This window comes from Rosa rugosa, chromosome 1 (genome assembly GCF_958449725.1).
Source record: "Rosa rugosa chromosome 1, drRosRugo1.1, whole genome shotgun sequence".
NCBI lineage: Eukaryota > Viridiplantae > Streptophyta > Magnoliopsida > Rosales > Rosaceae > Rosa > Rosa rugosa.
Window position 1 is genome coordinate 41,510,313 of NC_084820.1, and position 19,115 is coordinate 41,529,427.

General features: G+C 36.8%; 1 protein-coding gene across 1 annotated transcript; it reads left to right on the forward strand.

The window, feature by feature from the left end:
• Nucleotides 1-5,917: 5,917 nt before the first annotated feature.
• On the forward strand, nucleotides 5,918-18,665 carry LOC133728229 (protein trichome birefringence-like 43). The gene is made up of 7 exons (XM_062155634.1): nucleotides 5,918-6,214; nucleotides 6,531-6,584; nucleotides 7,189-7,376; nucleotides 16,975-17,146; nucleotides 17,342-17,523; nucleotides 17,802-17,963; nucleotides 18,172-18,665. The coding sequence occupies exons 1-7, from the start codon at nucleotides 5,918-5,920 to the stop codon at nucleotides 18,467-18,469; spliced, it is 1,353 nt and encodes a 450-aa protein (XP_062011618.1). The 3' UTR covers nucleotides 18,470-18,665.
• The last annotated feature ends 450 nt before the right edge of the window (nucleotides 18,666-19,115 follow it).

Sequence of the window (19,115 nt, forward strand, 5' to 3'; positions counted from 1 at the left end):
TTACAGTGTGCATTTTCAATTGCCTTGTTTGTTCTCTATTTTCCTTCTTTGATCTGTTTAGATTGAAACACCGCAACCATATATAGTATGGAATCACAGTGCTAAAGCTGATCACCTATTTTTCCTAAAGGAAATGACATGTAAGTTTCAATTCAAATATCAAGGTTTCTTTTCCCCTTCTGTTTAGAAAAGCCATTTCAAGCAAGGGATGAGGGTACATGGTATCACCATAATATAGGGAAGGGTATGCGAAACACGAAACAACTGGTATACATTACTTTTCTTCTATAGCTCAATCTTTCTACTACTAACCAGTTCCAGTTTCTTGGCAGCAGCCCAAACAGAAAATTTGATACCAAGACTCCAATAGATACCCGTAGCAGATTTACTCCTTTTCTTGTTGAAGAATTGACTGATCATGAACTAATAGCTGGAAAATTATTGAACCTTTCCTTGAGGAATCTGATATGCTAGCTATAAAAGCTGTTCCCATCAACAACCAATCTGAGTGTGACAAGCTGGTTTGTCCACATGAAAAGTCTGGAAATACAAAGTCAAGTCCGGTTATCATTGCCCTCACCATATCGACGACCACCCACCAAGTCCCAATGCAAAATTTTTGATAAAAGCATGGATGAAAACTCATCTGGTCCGCGCCTTCGAGGGATGCGTATGCTTTAGTGCTTTAAAGACCTCCTCTTTGAAAATCTCTTTTGTCAAAACTGCATTCATCTCCTCATTGATCACCCTTGGCACCACACTAATTAACTGGGTCACCAACCTGAGCACTAAAAGTATATTTGGTCTTATTTACAAATGAATACCTTTTTTATTTATTATTAAAAAAAAAAAAAAAACAGAACAAAAAAAAACAAAACAAGACGAAAATAAAACTCACAAATGGCCACCAGCCACGTGTTCATTTCTTCAACCTCCACTCTTTTTCTTACATACTTGATTATCGGCGATGTTGGTTTTCTAGTATAGATTAGGTCATGATAGTTGGACAAAGAAATGAGCTTTTTCGTTAGTATTTTTGACTTTGTCAAGGGGAACCCAAAGACTTATTAGGCCCAAGATAAACCCCTTCGGCGTGCAGTTTAACTAAAGATTTTTATATTAGTGATCGACCCTAAACTCTAGGTCACAACCTTTTAGTGATGACCCCATCAAAACCAACCAATGACAACTCCAAAATGTTTCCTTGTCAAAGAAGGAGATTCTTCCCACTTCCACCAAACCATTTTGAAAACTCCCTCCTCTCCTTCATCTGACCCTCTCTCTTGCCCACCCTCTTTTCAGTTTCATATATATGAATATCTCTCCCTTCAGTACCCCATACACATAAGGAACAATCACATATAATGAAGGGGTTTCGTCTCCTCTTAAACCCTAGCCGTCACTGCTTCGGATTCTATCAACGGCAGTTGACGTCAACCTCTGACGACGTCCTCCCTGTCTCTCGCTGCATTGGTGCAGCTATCCATGGCTGGTCTCTCTTGGCGAGCATCCAACCTGTCCAAACGACATGCATCTTGGAATTTGGATCTAGGTTCTCCGAATGTACTCGTCGGTGGAGTGGGTGTTCGACGGAGGATGGATTTGTTAAGTCGGGTGATAGGAGCATAAAATGAGACGTTTATAATGTTTAAACCCTATATTTTGCTAAGTTATTTCCTTTAACTTGATCAATTTAACTTAGTTAGTGTTTTACAGGTAAAATGGAGTCTCAAAGTCCAAAAATGACTAAGGGAAGCACAAAGGACGTGAAAATGAAGAAAAATGAAGAAATGGAAGTTCTCCCAGTTTGACTAAGAAAAGGAATCCCAGTTGGAGTAGGAGTTTGAAGCTGACTTGGACTAGGAGTTCTACTTGAACAAGGAAACCCAATTCTACTCAGATAAGGAAACCTAGTGTGACAAGGAGTCCCTATTGGATAAGGATTACTCAAAAAGGTTCCGGAAGAGTGTAGAAGCATCTCGGAACAGAAGTTTGTATTCAACTAGGAAACCTGATTGCATATGGAGTTCTACTCGCACTAAGAGTCCTAGCCTGTGGAAGCTAGGAGAAGCCAAGGAACGTACAAGAAGTATCTGAAAGTCTCTTGAATCATCACATGCCGTGCACATGAAGAAGAATACATGTTGGATTTGATTTTTGGAAGAAAATGGAGTTGGAATCTGAAATGGAAAATGATTGGAAATTGCCGTGAACTTCATGAAGTTTCTACATGGTTCTTGACGTCAAGACTTCTACAAAGGCAAAGAGGACACGGATTGGCATGTGTGACGCTACTTTGATGATGTGGAATTATTTTATTGGTCAAGGGATGTGTCAACCAATCAGAAAATTAGAAGGAAATCCCGAATCAACATAAACTTGGAGATTCAAGTTGGGAACGAATTGGGAGAGGCTTTGGGACGTCCCCTATATATACTTAATGTATTTGACGTCTCAAGGTTACATTCTTTTCTCCACAATTTTGGTTTCTCACTTGTTCTCTCTAGTTTTCAGGTTTTTCACAATCTTCAAGGAGCTTTGCCGTGACCATCCACCATCCTAGCCGTGATCATCACTTGTGCACTACCTTGGAGCTACTTTGGATCTTTGGGACGTGATCAAGGGTTGTTCGAATAACCTTTTCCATGTATTTTCACGGTTTTGTTTTTCTTGTAGTTAGAATTTCTGCTTTGGAATTTCTGTTGTGTAAACCGAAACTATGAGTTGATAATTTGATTTTTGGATTCAATTTTGATGTTCTTTTCAATGTTTGATGTGTTTATGCGTTCTTGATCTTTGTTAATTGCCGAAATATGGAATAATAATCTGATTTTATGCAAAACACATGTTAACTATTCTCTTGGTTCGAAACATAGGAATACTTGCATGTAATTGGCTAGTAATTAGGTTTATGCTTTGTAACCCTAATTCAAATAAGTAGTAAAGGCTTGCTTTGAGTCGAAATCAGATTATGCATGTAATGAATTGACTTGCTTTGAGTGCTTGGATTTGCATGTTTATCAATTCTTTCTTGAACTTAATGATTTGAAAACGGATTTTCAACGCAGTTGCTTTGATTGTGTGATGTCTACTTTTTGAAATAGATTGTTTTGGTGCTTTGCTAATTCAATTGATTAAAGAAAGAAAGTTAAAAGGGACATTGGTTGCTTTCTTGGTTGATATTGTTCCATGGTAACTAATAAAGATTAAGGGATGCATGAATAGATTGATCTTGAATGGTTCTTGATGAATTGTTTTCCAAAAGTTCTTCTTTTCCCACCTATGTATATAAAACGTTTCAATTCTTTATTATTTTCTGAAAATTTATATTTTGATCTTCAAAACCCCCCTTGTTCTTGTAAATTTGTAAATTGGTTTTAGGTTTTTAGGTAGCATGTAACCGTAAATAACTTGGTAATTTGATGCGGCTAAAATAACCTCACAATTTAACCCTGCAAAATGTAGTTGTCAGTATAAAATAAGCATGGATCGTTCAGTCTGGGGATTGTATGGTACACCTACACAAAAAGGTCAATTAACAAATAAAAGAATAAAATGGGGGTTTTGAAATTTGGTTTCTAATCTAATAAAAACGAAACAAATAAAATTATCTACAATGATCGACTTCCGTAACCTAGAACACTACCACTCGGAAATTACTAAGTGTAAAAACAGAAAATTCATTTCAACATGCTACAAAAATGTGCCCATCTTAAATGCCTAGATAAGAGTCCAAATGAAAAGCTGTCACTGTCCAATCCATTTATCTGATTCGTTCTTCGAATCAACTCACACGTGCAAATTAACCATTACACATAGCAATTAACACGTAATTTCCATAATCGTTTAACCATTGAGACATGATTTTTACCACTCTTTAGAACTAATTACTACTTGTTTAACTCAACGTCTTAACAAATAATAATTACTCTTGGAAAATTAAGCAAACACACAAGAATACTCAGCGTGATTCTAGCATGCAAACTTATTAACCTAACTCTGAAAATTACCTAAACACGTAAAAGGGCACAAGATTGTAACATGCATCATCAAAGATTTCTCGAAATTAACTCAATAATAAACTGAAAATCTCAAAAATATTAATAAAAATATTCTGAAAATTTCATGTCTCCAATTACACAACTCACAAATCCAAACACACAAAACCGAAACAAAAATTGTAAGTAGAGTCATAGTTACACTTTGAAGCTTTCCTCAGCGGCTTAGCAACAAGGTGTTGAACTCGTCTCTACTATGGTGGTGGAGCGTCCTTGACTCAGCGCCTAAGAACTTCGTAGATTGATGGAAGGATGGTGGTCACGGTCTTGTAGATGATGGAGGTTTAAGGAGTGAATTGGGTAGAGTTATGGAATAGTTTTTGGCTAGGAAGTGATAGACCCGGAAGTGATACTCTTGGTGTCAAGAATGGCTGCTATTTATAGAGGGATTCTCCTCTCTTGTGATGCAATCATGGCCAATCATCTAGAGGTGATTTCTCCTCCAAATTTCCTTTATTTTCTCTTGATAGAGTCTTGAATTTTCTGATCTCTTTTCCCCTTAGTGACCGATGGTATATTTCTTGGATATCTCTAGAGTTAATCATGCAATGCTCCTTCTCTTTCCCTTGAATAGTGACCAGATACATCCCTTATTCCTCTCCTTTGAATTGCACTAATTTCTTCTTCCAAGAATTGTGCACACAATGAACTCCTATAATCAAGAAAATCAGAAATTAATTAGAGTCTATAATCAATAAGAAATAAGATAATTAGGATAAATATTGAATAAAAACTCCCCTTTTTATCTCCACGAAATAAGAAGAATTTATGTGAATGATAACTCCTTGAATTCCTCCTGATTTATCCAAATCTTCTTATCCTTCAAGTTTCCTTGATTTCATCACTCAAGAGTTCTCAATGGGATGGACTCTCTTTAAAACAAGAAAATCAGAAATAGGAAAGTTCAAATGAAGAAAGTTCCCTAAAACAAAATAGGAAATATTTCCTAAAATGAAAGAGGAAAGTTTCTAAAATGACTTATCCTTCATTTGTACTCATTTATGTTCTTTTTCACCTCTTTTCTCCATTTCTGACCTTGAAGTACCTAAAAATAGAAAATATGTTATAATTAGTAACTTTAAGAGAATAACTTAGCCAAATGAGGGAAAATACATATTAAAAACGTCACTCTTTGTGCTCCTATCATAATAATCTGAAAAAATAGTCTTAAATTCGTAAATAATGTGTAAAGATTTAATCTTGGCCGAAATTTATGGTTGGTGTTTTGTAGGAATTGTTTTGGTGGTTTTTAGGAGGTTGTTATGTGTTTTTTAGGAATTGTGTTTTTTAGGGATTTTTGTTGGTGGTTTTTAGGGATTTTGTTTCCTACTTATTTTAGGTTTCCTAATTAGTGTAGAAGTTGTAATCCTTGTTATATGTGGATTCCTAATGTGACTATGACTTGTAAAATGTATATAAGTAGGACTAGGATTTCCAAAACCCATTCTATGTTGTATTTCTCTCTTTGTTTTGAATTAGTGTATATATATAGGTTGTGATTTCGTTGTTTTATTATTCTTTGCTCTCTAATTTCGTGCTAAATGTATGTCTTTCTCTCTAATTCTTTGTTGTTTCGAAATTAATGCATATGTGAACTTGTAAATTTCATGTGAATATTATTCTTGTTTCCTTGATTTCGTTTATTGCATGTTATACCCTCAATCCCCGGCTTGAACGATCCCTGCTTACTCTATACTAACGTTTGACATTTTTCAGGGTTTAAATTGGCACTCGTTCTAAATGTATCATCGGGGTGGAAAATCCAACCAAGTCGACTTAGATTTAAAGAGTCTGGAAATCGGATTTGGTTTAGCCGATCTTTGGCATGGGAGGCGGTGAATGGATGACGACCTCTAAGTATGAGTTTGGTGGTGAAGGCGACTGAACTAGAAGTGAAGCCATGGCTGAGGCAGGTGGACCTTCGATCTGTAGGAGCAATGGTGATTGGCCTTGTAAACCGGTCATCAGGTGAGGCGGCGAGAGATGGTGCGCACCAATCTGCAGGGGCGACAAGGGCTGCGGCGGTGAAGCCTGTAATCGTTGGTGATGTTGATGATGTTTCTGTGGGTACGGCGATGAAGGTATTCGTGATCCGTATGGAGAGTATGGCTACGGAGGCAGGTAAGACGGTGAATGTCGGCGATAAGAATGAGAGGGTGTCCATATTAGATTGTTGGCCCAACTTAAGTGGGGGGCCCAAATTATGCTGGGTGTCCAAAACATTTTTGATGTTTTCTTGGATTTGGACCAAGCGGATGGTCTCTGGTCCTCTAGGGTTTCGGATGTGGGATCCGGGAGGATCGACCCAGCTAATTAAGTTTATGTTTGACTTCAGTGATACGAGCTTACATACTATGGGGTTGGTTTTACGCCAAGTAAATGAATCTTCTGGAGTACCACAATTGCGTGCATTGGCGAAGGAGGATTCAAGCTATTTTATTTTGTGTGATATGACCTTACATGGGTATGTAGGCTCTTGTGAGCTTCAATGTAACAGTGAATGGTACCATGAATCCTATAGGGATTGTATGTATGTACCGTTCTGGCTCTTGAAATTTTGTCTAGTTTTCCTTATTGCTTCTAGCACAGGTACGTAGACTAGTTGCCTTAAATCTCAAATCCAATCCCAATCGGATATGGATAGATCAAGCTCCAACACTCGTTTTGGATGCTTTACAATTCGATTGTAACCATTTATCTTTTTTTTTTTTTTTTTGAAAAGGGGTTTGGAACCCAGCCTAACTGGAAGGCTCAGCCCCACGCCCGTTATTATTATTATTATTAATTAAAAGATAATTATACTGCGAGGGGGACATGTAACCATTTATCTTAATTTAATAAAAGAATTGCTCTGTTTTACTCAAAAAACACATAAGGAACAATCTAAATTTGAATTCCACATATGTATTTCATTTTCCGTTTCTGGAAAAAGATTTAATCTCAATCAATACCACGATATTGATTACCATAATATACATATATGTTACTAAAGTCCAGCTTAATTATAAATATAACCACACTGACTTTCAACACAACAGACTATAACCATTTTTTCTTGTCCTCTCTGATATCATCGATCATGGATGGTTTTGCAGTACTGGTAGTGCTGGTAATGGTTTCTGTTTTGCAGCAACAAGTGCATGGGATTGGGGGTTGTGATGTTTCTCGGGGGAATTGGGTTCATGATGATTCATACCCTCTTTATGAAGCTTCTAGCTGCCCCTTCATTGAGAAGGAGTTTGACTGTGTAAAGAATGGTCGCCCAGACAAGGACTATCTCAAATACAGATGGCAGCCACTTGGCTGTAATTTACCAAGGTATATATCACACCATATTTTTCTTTTAGCAGATAATCTTATGTTGCCGGACTATTTTTAGTTTACATACTATTATTGATTCACGCATCTAGTGACATATATAACATGTGAAACATTTTTAGAGATGCTGCTGAGTGGTGGATCCACTTGAATGGCTATTTAGGTTGTGGCTCAATCCAAAATTCTTGCAAGAATTTAGATAGTATAAGTGCCAACTTATCATGAGTCATACTTTTGTTTAGTTGGCAAAGTAATGAGTTTTTTTTTTTTTTTTTTAACAAAAAAAAAAAAAGAATTAAAAAAAGTAATGAGTTTTTTTTGCTGTTTCTCAAGTTTTGACCTTGGTTGGAAGGGACTTCATGCCTATTTCCTATGTTTTTGAGAAAAAGATAGCTTCATTAACTAAAGGCCAGAAGACACATACATCAGATGCTGTCTCATACCTAAGATCTAGATGGCACAAGCCGCCAAGCAAAAGACAAGTACCTTCACTGTTGACACATATGCTCACTTATTGAGCCTACATACAAGAGATCAAATCCTCACTACAAGCCTCTCTTTGAAAAGTAAACCTAGTCGCCTAGAGACCTCAATTGGTGTACAACTAGAGAGAACTAAGAAGCAAATAGTAAAGACTCAATTTCAAGTACTAGGCAAGGAGACCCGGGAACCAAAAGCTTCCCTTTGCCCTTATCTCGAGAATCCTCCATCGTTACTACTCTAGAGGATTTGCTAGAGGCACGAAAGTGCGTAGTTCCCTACCAAATAGAGAGTAATACTAACCTAGGGTTCCCATAACAAAGAGAAGACAAAAGTAAAGTAACGTAAAAACACAAGGCAGGGCCCAAAAAGAACCCCAACCCAAGCTTCAGCCCAAATCCCAGAAGGTTAGACTAGAAGGTGGGCCGTACCCAACCCTCTCGGCCCAAGCCGTAGACTGCCTCTCCGCGCCTCCACCTCTGCCTCCCAACCAGTGGCGTCGAACCTGCAACACGACCCATGCCTATTTCCTATGTTGTTTTCCCGTTTCCTTATTTTATTATTATTATTATTTTTTTTTTCTGTTGTTCCTGTTTCTGTTTTTCTTTTTTTTTTTTGTCTCTTCCCCATTTTCTACTGTAGAGGTTTTAAATACACACCCCTAATTACTTAATACACATACCATACTCAATACACCACCAATTTAATATCTCATTATAATATTTTACTAAATACATAACCCAAAGTACCCAAAATATCCTTAATCTCAAAAACCATTAAATATCATATTATTTGACTATATGGTCTCTCACTCCATTTAATTACTATATGTTTAAGGAAAATTTAAATTAGATGGTTTCTAACTTTATTCCTGTATTAAATGTGGAGTCCTTGTATAGAGAAATTTCTTGTGTTTATCTAAATATTTATTTATAATTATAGAATAATAAAAAGAAAAAATGACTATTTTTTCTTCTTCTAATATATAGATGTCTGTTTTGGATATTTCGGGGGGTGTATTCATTTAAGAGTTTACAAGATTTTTTTGTATTTTGAAAGTCTATGGGTATTCAATTGAGATTTTAAACAAGAGTTTTTCTATTGAGACCTCTATATTTGCTCATTTGACCTCCCATGCTCTTTACACCTCCTATTTACTTTTTTAAAAAGTAAAATTTGCTATCTAAACCTCTTTCAAATACCTAACTTAACCTTACTTATAAATACAATGTTCCAAACATTAAAGATGAGTTTTAATGCTCCCATAATTGTTTATTTGCCAAAAAAAAGAAAAACTGAAATAATTATTGAAAAAAAGTCATAGCTTTATAACTAATTAAAAAATATTACCATAATTGTTTTCAAACCTAATTTTTCATGTTTTATGGTTACAAAAATTAAATTTGCTCATTTAATTATTTTTATTTAGCTTTATCTTATATGCTGCTTTACAAGCTTATTTGGTTTAGTTTACACTTAGTTTCATGATCTTGTAATACTAATGAGAAGAACATTTATCCAGTATTTTTTCTATTGCATCATAGTTTTGTTCTTGTATAATTCACTAAGTAATTTTAAATGCATTATCTTTTGAATCTTTTTTTTCTTCGAAAGCTTTCATGAACAAATAAAATCATAAATGAGATTTGAAAATGGAAATGAATAATAAAAGTAATATAAATTGTGTTTCTATTATTATAAAGCTTTGGAGAGAGGACCTCTCGACCTCTCGACTTTTTCTCTCAAAACCCTAGGCGGCGTAGTCTTCCGTCCAAGTGTATGCCCGGTCCGACGGCACGCCCTCGGGGCGTCGTCGTCGGACGGGCTAGAAGGAGTGAGTCCAGTCCGAGTGAAGGTCGCGTGGTGGCTGCGGAGCTGTCCAGATCGCCTTCGGGTCGACGATGGTTGGTTGGCAACCAGGCGGGGATGGGATTTCGATGTGGAGTTCTCAGGCAGGCAGGGCGGGGCAGGGCTGGTTCTCTGGTTGGCAGAGTGGCGGCGCGAGTCCCAAACGGTGCCGGCCGGAGTGCAAGCGCAGATCAGGTTGGGCGTGTTGCTTGGGGAAGATCTGGGTTCGAGAGATCGATTACCGGTCTGCTCTATCCTAGGTTGGAGCGTGGGCAGTCTGCTTTCTCTCGGGGCATAGTAGATGGAGGGGGAGATGCCGCCGGTGATGGGAAGGTAGGGGAGTTGCTGGCGAGATGGTGGTGGCGTGGCTGCTGTTTGGACCCAAAATGAACATTTTGGCCTGACAAGGCGTGTCTTGGAGAAATTGAGCCAATGTCAGTGGCTCAAGCTATATATTGTCGACAAGCTCGAAATATATATTTAGAGGCTAAATAAAACCTACTATGGAAGTATGACAAGTCAACTTTAGCATATTTTCCTACTTCGGCTAGGAAAAACCGAGCTAGACAAGGAAGGAGGGGTGGCAGACTAACCAAATGAAATCGAAATGTGCTGAAACTTTCCAGATCCATTCTAGACAGCCCAAGGATCATTTCTTATGAAGAGTGCAAGAGTTTTTTTTGAGTGGAAGGCCTTCAAACAATTAGCCCAATTTTCTACAGAAGCAAAACTGGAAAACTGGACCTGTAAGAGGTCCAGCAGCATTTTCGGCCCAACCGCATGGAATAAAAATCTGAAATTTTACCAGGGTGATCTACACTCATAGTGGAACATTTTTTATGAAGAAGTCGAAAGCTCATTCTGAAGTCTTGTTGGAGAAATAATTGAAGGAATAAAGGGGCAGAAACTGACCTAAAACCAGCTCAATATTCACATGTTCATGTTTCCTACCCACATGAAGAAAGCTAGATGCTTTTCTTCTTTTCCTTGGATATATTTTTCAAGACAATCTCTTTAATAGATCATCATCACTTCCATGTTGTTGCACCTTCATGCCTTGCTTTCATTTCATCATTTCTCTATCTTTTCCATATTTTACAAATCACTTTCATATTCCACTTTCATTATTTTTCTTCCACTCATCATTTCACTCTTCTTTTTCTTCCCTATATAAACACCTTCTCTTCTCATTCTAAACACACACATTCACAACACAACAACAACATCTCTAAGATGATCTAAGTTCTCTCTAGAGCAAACCTCTCTAAGAGCAACTCCTCTCCCTCTCTTTCTCTTTCTCTTAGCGGTTATCACACTCCTAGTCCTAGTCTTCTCAGAAGCCGACTTTCAGTGCCACCAAACCCTCTGTCAACGTGCTTCGGTCCTAGTCTCCTCGGGAGCCGACGGTAGTGCCGCGACCACAACGGTTACGGAACCAGCCAAGCAAGGGTAACGCCCTAGCAACCCAGCCAAGCTAAAGTCACGCTTTAGCAAGTTCTCCTCACTTCCCGGTGGTTCTCGCTCTGCTCGATCTACAACATCGAGTATCGATTTGGTGATTTTCAAGAAGCTCAGCAAAAGTCCTCACCACGAGGCACAAAGAATCCCACGACGAGGTTGGTGCTCTCCTCGGCCACAATCGCTTGAAAGAAGTCAGGTCAAGGGACATCCCCGACGACCGCACCCAAACGGTGCTGGCACGCCCGCGCAGAAAAGAGACTGTTGACCAGCTGCAGCAAAATTGGAGCCAAACAGCTGCAGCGGGCTTTCAATTAGACATGGGCTCGGTGATGATTGGGTCTGGGCTTTGGCTTATGGCCCATGGTGTTTTTATCTTTTATTTAAGTGTTATTGCTTTTTATGTTTCATTAGCTATGGCTTTATGCCGGCAAGAAATTCCTATCTCTTGTTGATAGGGCAAAGTGGGCTTGGTCCCGGTATGCACACTCAGTGTGCCTGGTCGGCCCTAGCGAGGAAGCGAGCTATTTGCTTGATCAAATAGAAGCAACCTCCTAGTGGCAGGATGAAATTAAGTGTCGCCGGATTTATTTCCGTGCGGCAACATAGTGGGAAAGCTGTGCTATTTGTAATTATGCTTCTTCATTATAGAGTTATTTTTCCTGTATGTCATCGCTATGTCAAAGCAAATGGAGTAGTCATTTGTGCACTCTTTGCTAATTGGTGCTTGTTAGAATACATAGATTTATTGAGAGTCCTGGTATTATTTCAGGATGTTCTCTCTATTCTTATTGTAATATGGGGTTTAGGCTCTACGTCCCCCCCTTGTATTCTCCAATTTCATTAATCAAGGCTTGAGGGCAGCCGCACCAGCCCATTTTCAAAAAAAAAAAAAAAAAGCTTTGGAGAGAGTACAGAAATATATATTTTTCCTTAATATTTTGTTGTCTATAACAATATTTTCATATAAGGACATATAAGTCATTTAATAATTAAAAAATGGGGGAGGTCTAGTAAGTAGATTAAGAGGAGAAGTTTTAAATACACATCCCTAATTACTTAATACACATTCCTTACTCAATACACCTATTATTTAATTTCTCATTCTAACATTTTACTAAATACACAACCCAAATTACGTAAAATATCCTGAAACTTAAAAACCATGAAATACACTATTATTTAACATTTGATTAGTATATATAATTGACCATATTAATTACTTGTGTTAGTTATTGGGAAATCCATAAGGATTCATTATTGTTCCCTTCAAAGTTCAAATAGATGCTTAGAAATAGGTTTTATATTATTTGAGTTCTCATCCACTAAACATCCTTTTGATCAAGTAGTATAAAATTTTGAGTCGAACATTCAACCAAAATTGTATCAGCTAGTAGTTTCTCCACAATGGCGGAACTACGAAGTTGTCATTGGATGGTCAAACACATTAACAATTACAAAGTTTTATACCTGTGATGTTTTATATTAGATAATAAATTGTCTAATAATCACTTTTAGATAAAAAAAAAATGAACTAAAAAGTGGGAGTAAAGCGATATGTTTTAAAAACATTTACTGCTATTGATTTCGAAATTCAAAATTACATGGTATCTCACCCCATTTAATTACAATTCATTTAAGGAAAATTTAAATTAGATGGTTTCTAACTTTATTCTTGTTTTAAATGAGGATCCCATGTATAGAAATTTATTGTGTTTATAATTATAGAATAATATAAGGAACATATGATTATTATTATTATTTTTCTTTTAATACATAGATGTCTATTTTGGTCATTTAACCTACCTATAAAATCTGATTTGAAATATAAAATAATAGGGATGTGTATTAAGTAGTTTGGGGTGTGTATTTAAAATTTCTCGATTAAGAGGTCCCAATAGAAACTCTCTTTAAACAATCCTTTAAAATCTTGATGTATTCAATTAAGATTTAAAATTATCCATTCAAATCTGCAGATATTAAAAAATATACGGATTTTTAAGGATTTCATTAAATGCTGGATTTTGGAGGATTTTATAGTGCTTTTTATACATATCAAAACTCAAAAATAATTCAACCACTTCCCAAGAGATTTTGATGGATTCTTTCTCACTCAAAAAATGAAGAAGCTCTTCACCAAAAAAAAAAAAAAAAGCAGCTCTCAATAGGTGACACTCATCCATTTTGTTTTAGACCTATCTTCCCACTATCCTCCTCTGCCTCTGCCTCTGCCTCTGCCTCTGCTCTCATCTAATAATTTTTTTTATTTTTATCACTATAGCTCTGGAAGCCTTAATCCTTCTAGCCAATTAAGCTCTCTTTCAATGGTATTGTTAAGATGATACACACACATGTTTCTTTTTTTTTGAATCAAACCCAAAGCTGGGTGCCGATATATATTCATCTAAAGCCAGAATAGGCCGTTACATATACACATGTTTCTTTTGTAAATTAGATATGAAATAAATTATGCCATTAGTTTACTACTTTATTTTTTGTGTAACATTTTGGTTGATTAGTTTTATCTTATTATTCATATATCATTATACACAACATAAAGAATGATAGATTGTCATATATATATATATATATATATATATATATATATATATATATATATATATATATATACTTTTTTGTCACTGATATAGCATTATAGTTGGATTCATACATCCATTGCTTTTGAAGAACGAAAAAAAAAACTAACCTACCAAAAACATCATAAGGACTTGTAAAATCTAAACAAATACCAGTAAATCAATCCATTAGAATCAATTAGAGTCCATATAAAATTTAAACAATCCGTGGATTAAGTAAATCCATGGATTATAAAAACTCAAACAAAATCTTTTAAAATCTGAATTGAATACACCCCCATTAATGTACCTATAAAATTTGATTTGAAATATAAAATTATAGGCATGTGTATTAAGAAGTTAGGAGTGTGTATTTAAAATTTCTCTTTCTACTCCTTTTTTCTCTTCCTTTTTACATTTCTTTTGTTACACCATTCTCTATTATAATTTCTTAGAAATTTCTTCCCTTAAATGCAAATCTTGCCTCATGTTCAAAAGGAAAAAAAGGGCAAATCTTGCCTCTTTTTTGTTCTTTTATGCTCTTTCCCCATTTTGTTCTCTATTTATTTCTTTAGTTACAACATTCTCCATTAGTACTTATTCTAAAATTTAGTCTCAACATTCTTAAAAGCATTATCAACAAAAAGAAAATAATAAGTAGTTCTTATAAGGATACAAAATTTAAGCAAATTTTATAGACCTAGCCGCTCTGCTAGGGTTCCTCGTAGACCTCTCGTCTTCGACAAAATTCCCAAACCTATGGCTGATGCCATAAATGGCCTCGCAGTGGTGTCATTCTCCGGTGCATTTTGCATCAACCGGGGGCGTGCTGGCGGTCGTCTTTTCCTTTTTTTCCTTCTTCTTCTGTTTGCTGGTTGCGGTGATGGAGGAGTTTTGACGAATCCAGTTTGGGATCTAATGCTGGCTCCTGCTGGGAGGCTGGTGAGAGGCGCATTCGGTGAGCGTCTGATGATTGGAACCCGCATTGTCAACGTCGACGGCGTGGACGACTACATGGTTGCAAGTGGATGCGAGATCGACGGTGGCTGGTTTGCCGATGAACGTGGGGCAACTTGTGGTGGTAATACTAGATGGCGGCTAGGGCACACGATAGTGATGGCCGTGCGGGCTTGTGGTGGCCGAGGTTGGCGGACTGAAAGCTCTTCAGGGAGGCTGTGAGGTGTCCATAGCTGTTTCAACAACTTGGGCTTCATGCTCTCCTCTTGGGTTCAGTTTTTGGGCCTTAGGGGCTGCTAGGGCTTCTCTGGATTGGACTTTTAATTTGCCCATATTTTGGGGCTTTTGGGGTGGACTTTGGATGTTGGGCTACCTGTGGACTACCAATTGGGCTAAGGGTGACTGGAGCTTATTATTTCCGGAAGTTCTGATGAATGAAGATGGAGTGGAGGGTGTTATATCATTCTCTACTCCTTAATTATGTTATTTGATTTTGATCTTTGGTCGCAAAGACCAGTAGCTCTGAGGGTTTTTTCTTCCTGCTTCGGAGTTCCTAGGTTTTTGTTTGAAATAATGGTGCGTAGACTTTCTAAAAGGTGGGTGTACTGGGAGTATGTTGGGTTCTTGTTCTTGTTTAGAATAGGAGTCTTAGGGTGCTCTGAGGAACGATTCTTTCTGTCGACCCCATAGGGGTGTTTCGTTTTTGTACTGCTTGCTGAATCTATATAATGGGCTGACCTCTTTTGATAAAAATAATAATAATAATAATAATAAATCTTATAAGCGAGTGTTAGATTAGCCCACCCAAAATTTGTATCTTGGATCCTCTACTAAATACTAATTGTTGCCTGTAAAATACATTCTGGTTGTAAAATACTGGTTATTATACCTCTATTGCAAATTTTGTTCCAAAAGGAACCCAAAACTTAGATTTCTCTTTCAGTTAAGGTAAACGAAAATGAAAAATCAATAACACACTCATTGTAATCGTTTCATTATTAATGAAGTTCTTTTCAGATAAAAAAAAAAAATAACACAAATCTATAGTTAGAGCATCCAAAAATCCAACTCAAGTCTAATCTTATCAGGGAATCTATATATATTCTTGGTCAACAATATATATAGTAATTAGTCCTTTCAAAAAAAAAAATATATATATAGTCATTAGTTTCTGAATTTTGTAAATGTAGATGTTAATACAAAAGGCAATGAATGTGGCTTTTACTTTCAATCTTGGCCTCAGTGAAAACTGAAAAGGTCATGAGACGGTTTCAATTACCCAGACTCCTTGTATACACACTTTCGTTTCTTCTTTTGTTTCTATCCTTGTCTGATCACAATAGGACATTGATTCCTGTCAAGTAGTGTTGAGTATTAGCCAGGCTAGCTGGAGGCATAAACTTTAAGCCTCCATGTGATATTGTGATGAGGCATGGATTTTGAAGTTCAACTGATTGTGGCTCTACTCCATCATCTACTTTACTCGATTCTTCTTCTTTTCTACCCCTTTTTCCCATGTCAAAGTCACCCTAATTGTTTGTGTATGGTACGTAGAGGGTTTTTTTCATCACTACTAAGACATATTTGAAAATAATGAGTAGCAATTTTCACATTCTAAATGGCATGCTTGCAGTTTGGTTCTTTTCATGCGAGTTGTAAAGCATATTTTTAGATCATATGAGCTGTTGGTTGATGAATCGAGCCAAATACGATTCACATATGCAGGGTATCTTAGTAAACAAAGCTAGTATTAAGTTCGAAGCCTCCATGAAAACATGCATGATCAAAATGAAACAAATGAATTAAGATGGACTTCTAATCAGGCCATTATAAGAGTGATTGAAAATTGTCAAATTTGGCAATTACCTTAATTCAAATATCGACCAACTTAATATCCACTTCTTTATCTAAAGACAATTAGTTATAAGTTGCTGTTGTTAATACATTATAATGTATTATGGCTGTCGAGTCACAAAAGAAATGTCTGTTTATTGACAAAAAAATTGTATTGTTGTTGTTGATTGCTGTTGCTAAGTGGCTTTCATCAATCTCTGTCATCATAAGTATATTACCTACTCAACAATTGGTTGTTGTATTGGCATATTATCTTCCACAGGAATCATTAATCAGTTGGACACTTAGAATAAAAAAAGGGTGATTTTAATTTATAGTTTGACAAGATTACATGTTAGATACTATATCGGAAAACATTATCACTACAGTGTATGAATATTCGAAGAAGATAATATTGACCTGTGTATCAACATTTGATGATGTAGATTCAATGGAATTGATCTTTTGAGGAGGCTAAGGGGGAAGAGCATCATGTTTATTGGGGACTCATTGAGTCTGAACCAATGGCAATCACTCACTTGCTTGCTTCATACGGCTGTTCCAACTGCCAAATACACATCGGTCAGGTCTGGAGAACTCTCCACATTCACATTTCCGGTGAGGACCTTAAGGAAATGAATACTGAGCATATATGGGGTGTAGAATGACAATTTTAGAGTGTGAATAGGTTTTTGGGTAAAATAAACCTGTTGAGCTCTGATACCGACTAGGACTACATAATTGTAATTGGAACGCTTATAACACTGTTTAACTTCTTCTTTGTTACATATTGATCATGTTCCTGAATTGCAGGAATACAATGTTAAGGTGTTGTTCTCCCGCAACCCCTTTCTGGTGGACATTGTCAGCACAAGTTCTGGGCGAGTCCTCAAACTTGACTCAATCTCACTTGAAAACCAGAAACTGTGGACAGGAGTTGACGTCATGATCTTCAACACATGGCATTGGTGGCTTCATACCGGAAGAAAGCAAGCGTATGTACAACCTTCTTGCGTTTTTTGTTTTGAACGATGCTCATTCCTCGTTAACTAATTTTTTTTTTTTCGTTTCAAATCATATTCCATACACATGCATAAATAGTTTGAAAATTAAAAAGTAAAAGTTTATGTACACGTATAAGACTGTCGTGGAGGAATGACTTCAATCTTACAGGCAAAAGGCTAAATATTTTCCTTTAAATAGAGGTAGCTATATCTGTACGTTTGTGCAAATTAGTGAGCTATGATTTGGTTCTTAAATGTGTTCATTGCAGATGGGATCTTATCGAAGAAGGGGGCAAAATAATTGGGAAGGACATGGATAGGTTGGTTGCCTATGAGAAGGCTCTCAACACTTGGGCAACATGGGTAGACTCCCAAGTGGACCCTGCAAAAACCAAGGTCTTCTTCCAGGGTGTTTCCCCAGATCATTCTAAGTAAGTACCTAGTTAATATTAACATGGAGAATATGTCGTAAGAGATTTTGCACTCAACTCAATGATTTTTCTGCTTAAAGTTTCGGGAGCAAAAGTGTTCCATGAAATGCTTCAACGAGTCTTCTTCATTGCAAACCCTCAAAGATCCTTATACATTGTTTAACTTAATCTTTCAAGGCTTCTAATCAAGCTCGCATTTGTTTCTCAGTTCATCAGACTGGGGTGATCCAAAAGCAGGAAGCTGCAATGGACAAACAGAACCACTTCCAGGTCCAAGCTATCCTCATGTACATCCAGCAGAGAAAGTAGCAGAGAAAGTATTACGCGCCATGCCAAAGCCAGTCCAATTGCTTGATGTCACAAATCTTTCACAACTAAGAAAAGATGGGCACCCCTCTTTCTATGGCCTTGGTGGGCACAGAGCCTCGGACTGCAGCCATTGGTGTTTAGCTGGAGTTCCTGATACTTGGAACATTCTTCTTTATGCAGATCTTGCAGGAAGTTAATTTGTTAGTTCATTGTTTATGGCGATTTACAAGCATGGTCAAAGAATACGATACTGGCCGGAATAAAAGTTGTATCACATATTCACTTGAGATGAAATTCAATTAGCTAGGACAAAGTTTTAGGTGTGACTGGGAAATTCATGAGTGATTGTATTGCTTAGCATTACTCGATGAGAATTACAGAGTGCATTTTCAATTGCCTTGTTTGTTCTCTATTTTCCTTCTTTGATCTGTTTAGATTGAAACACAGCAACCATACTATGAAATCGATCAAAGTGCTAAAGCTGCAGATCACCTATATTTCCTAAATGGAATGACATGTAAGTTTCAATTCAAATATCAAAGTTTCTTTTCCTTATCTGTTTAGAAAAGCCATTTCAAGCAAGGGATATATGAGCCGATGAGGATACATAATATCACCATAATATGGGGAAGGGTAAACACGAAACAACTGGTATACAATACATTACTTTTCTTCTATAGCTCAATCTTTTTACTATTAGCCAGTTCCAGTTTCTTAGCAGCAGCCCAAACAGAAAATTTGATACCAAGACTCCAATAGATACCCGTAGCAGATTTATTCCTCTTCTTGTTGAATAATTGACTGATCATGAAACTAATAGCTGCAATAACCTTTCCTTGAGAA

What these genes read in the sequence shown, in the direction of transcription:
- LOC133728229 (XM_062155634.1), top strand. Translation starts at nt 5,918, where the DNA reads ATGAGTTTGGTGGTGAAGGCGACTGAACTAGAAGTGAAGCCATGGCTG. An exon ending in TCTCCACATTCACATTTCCG is followed by an intron (nt 17,147 to 17,341) that starts GTGAGGACCTTA and finishes CCTGAATTGCAG; the next exon opens with GAATACAATGTTAAGGTGTT. An exon ending in CATACCGGAAGAAAGCAAGC is followed by an intron (nt 17,524 to 17,801) that starts GTATGTACAACC and finishes TGTTCATTGCAG; the next exon opens with ATGGGATCTTATCGAAGAAG.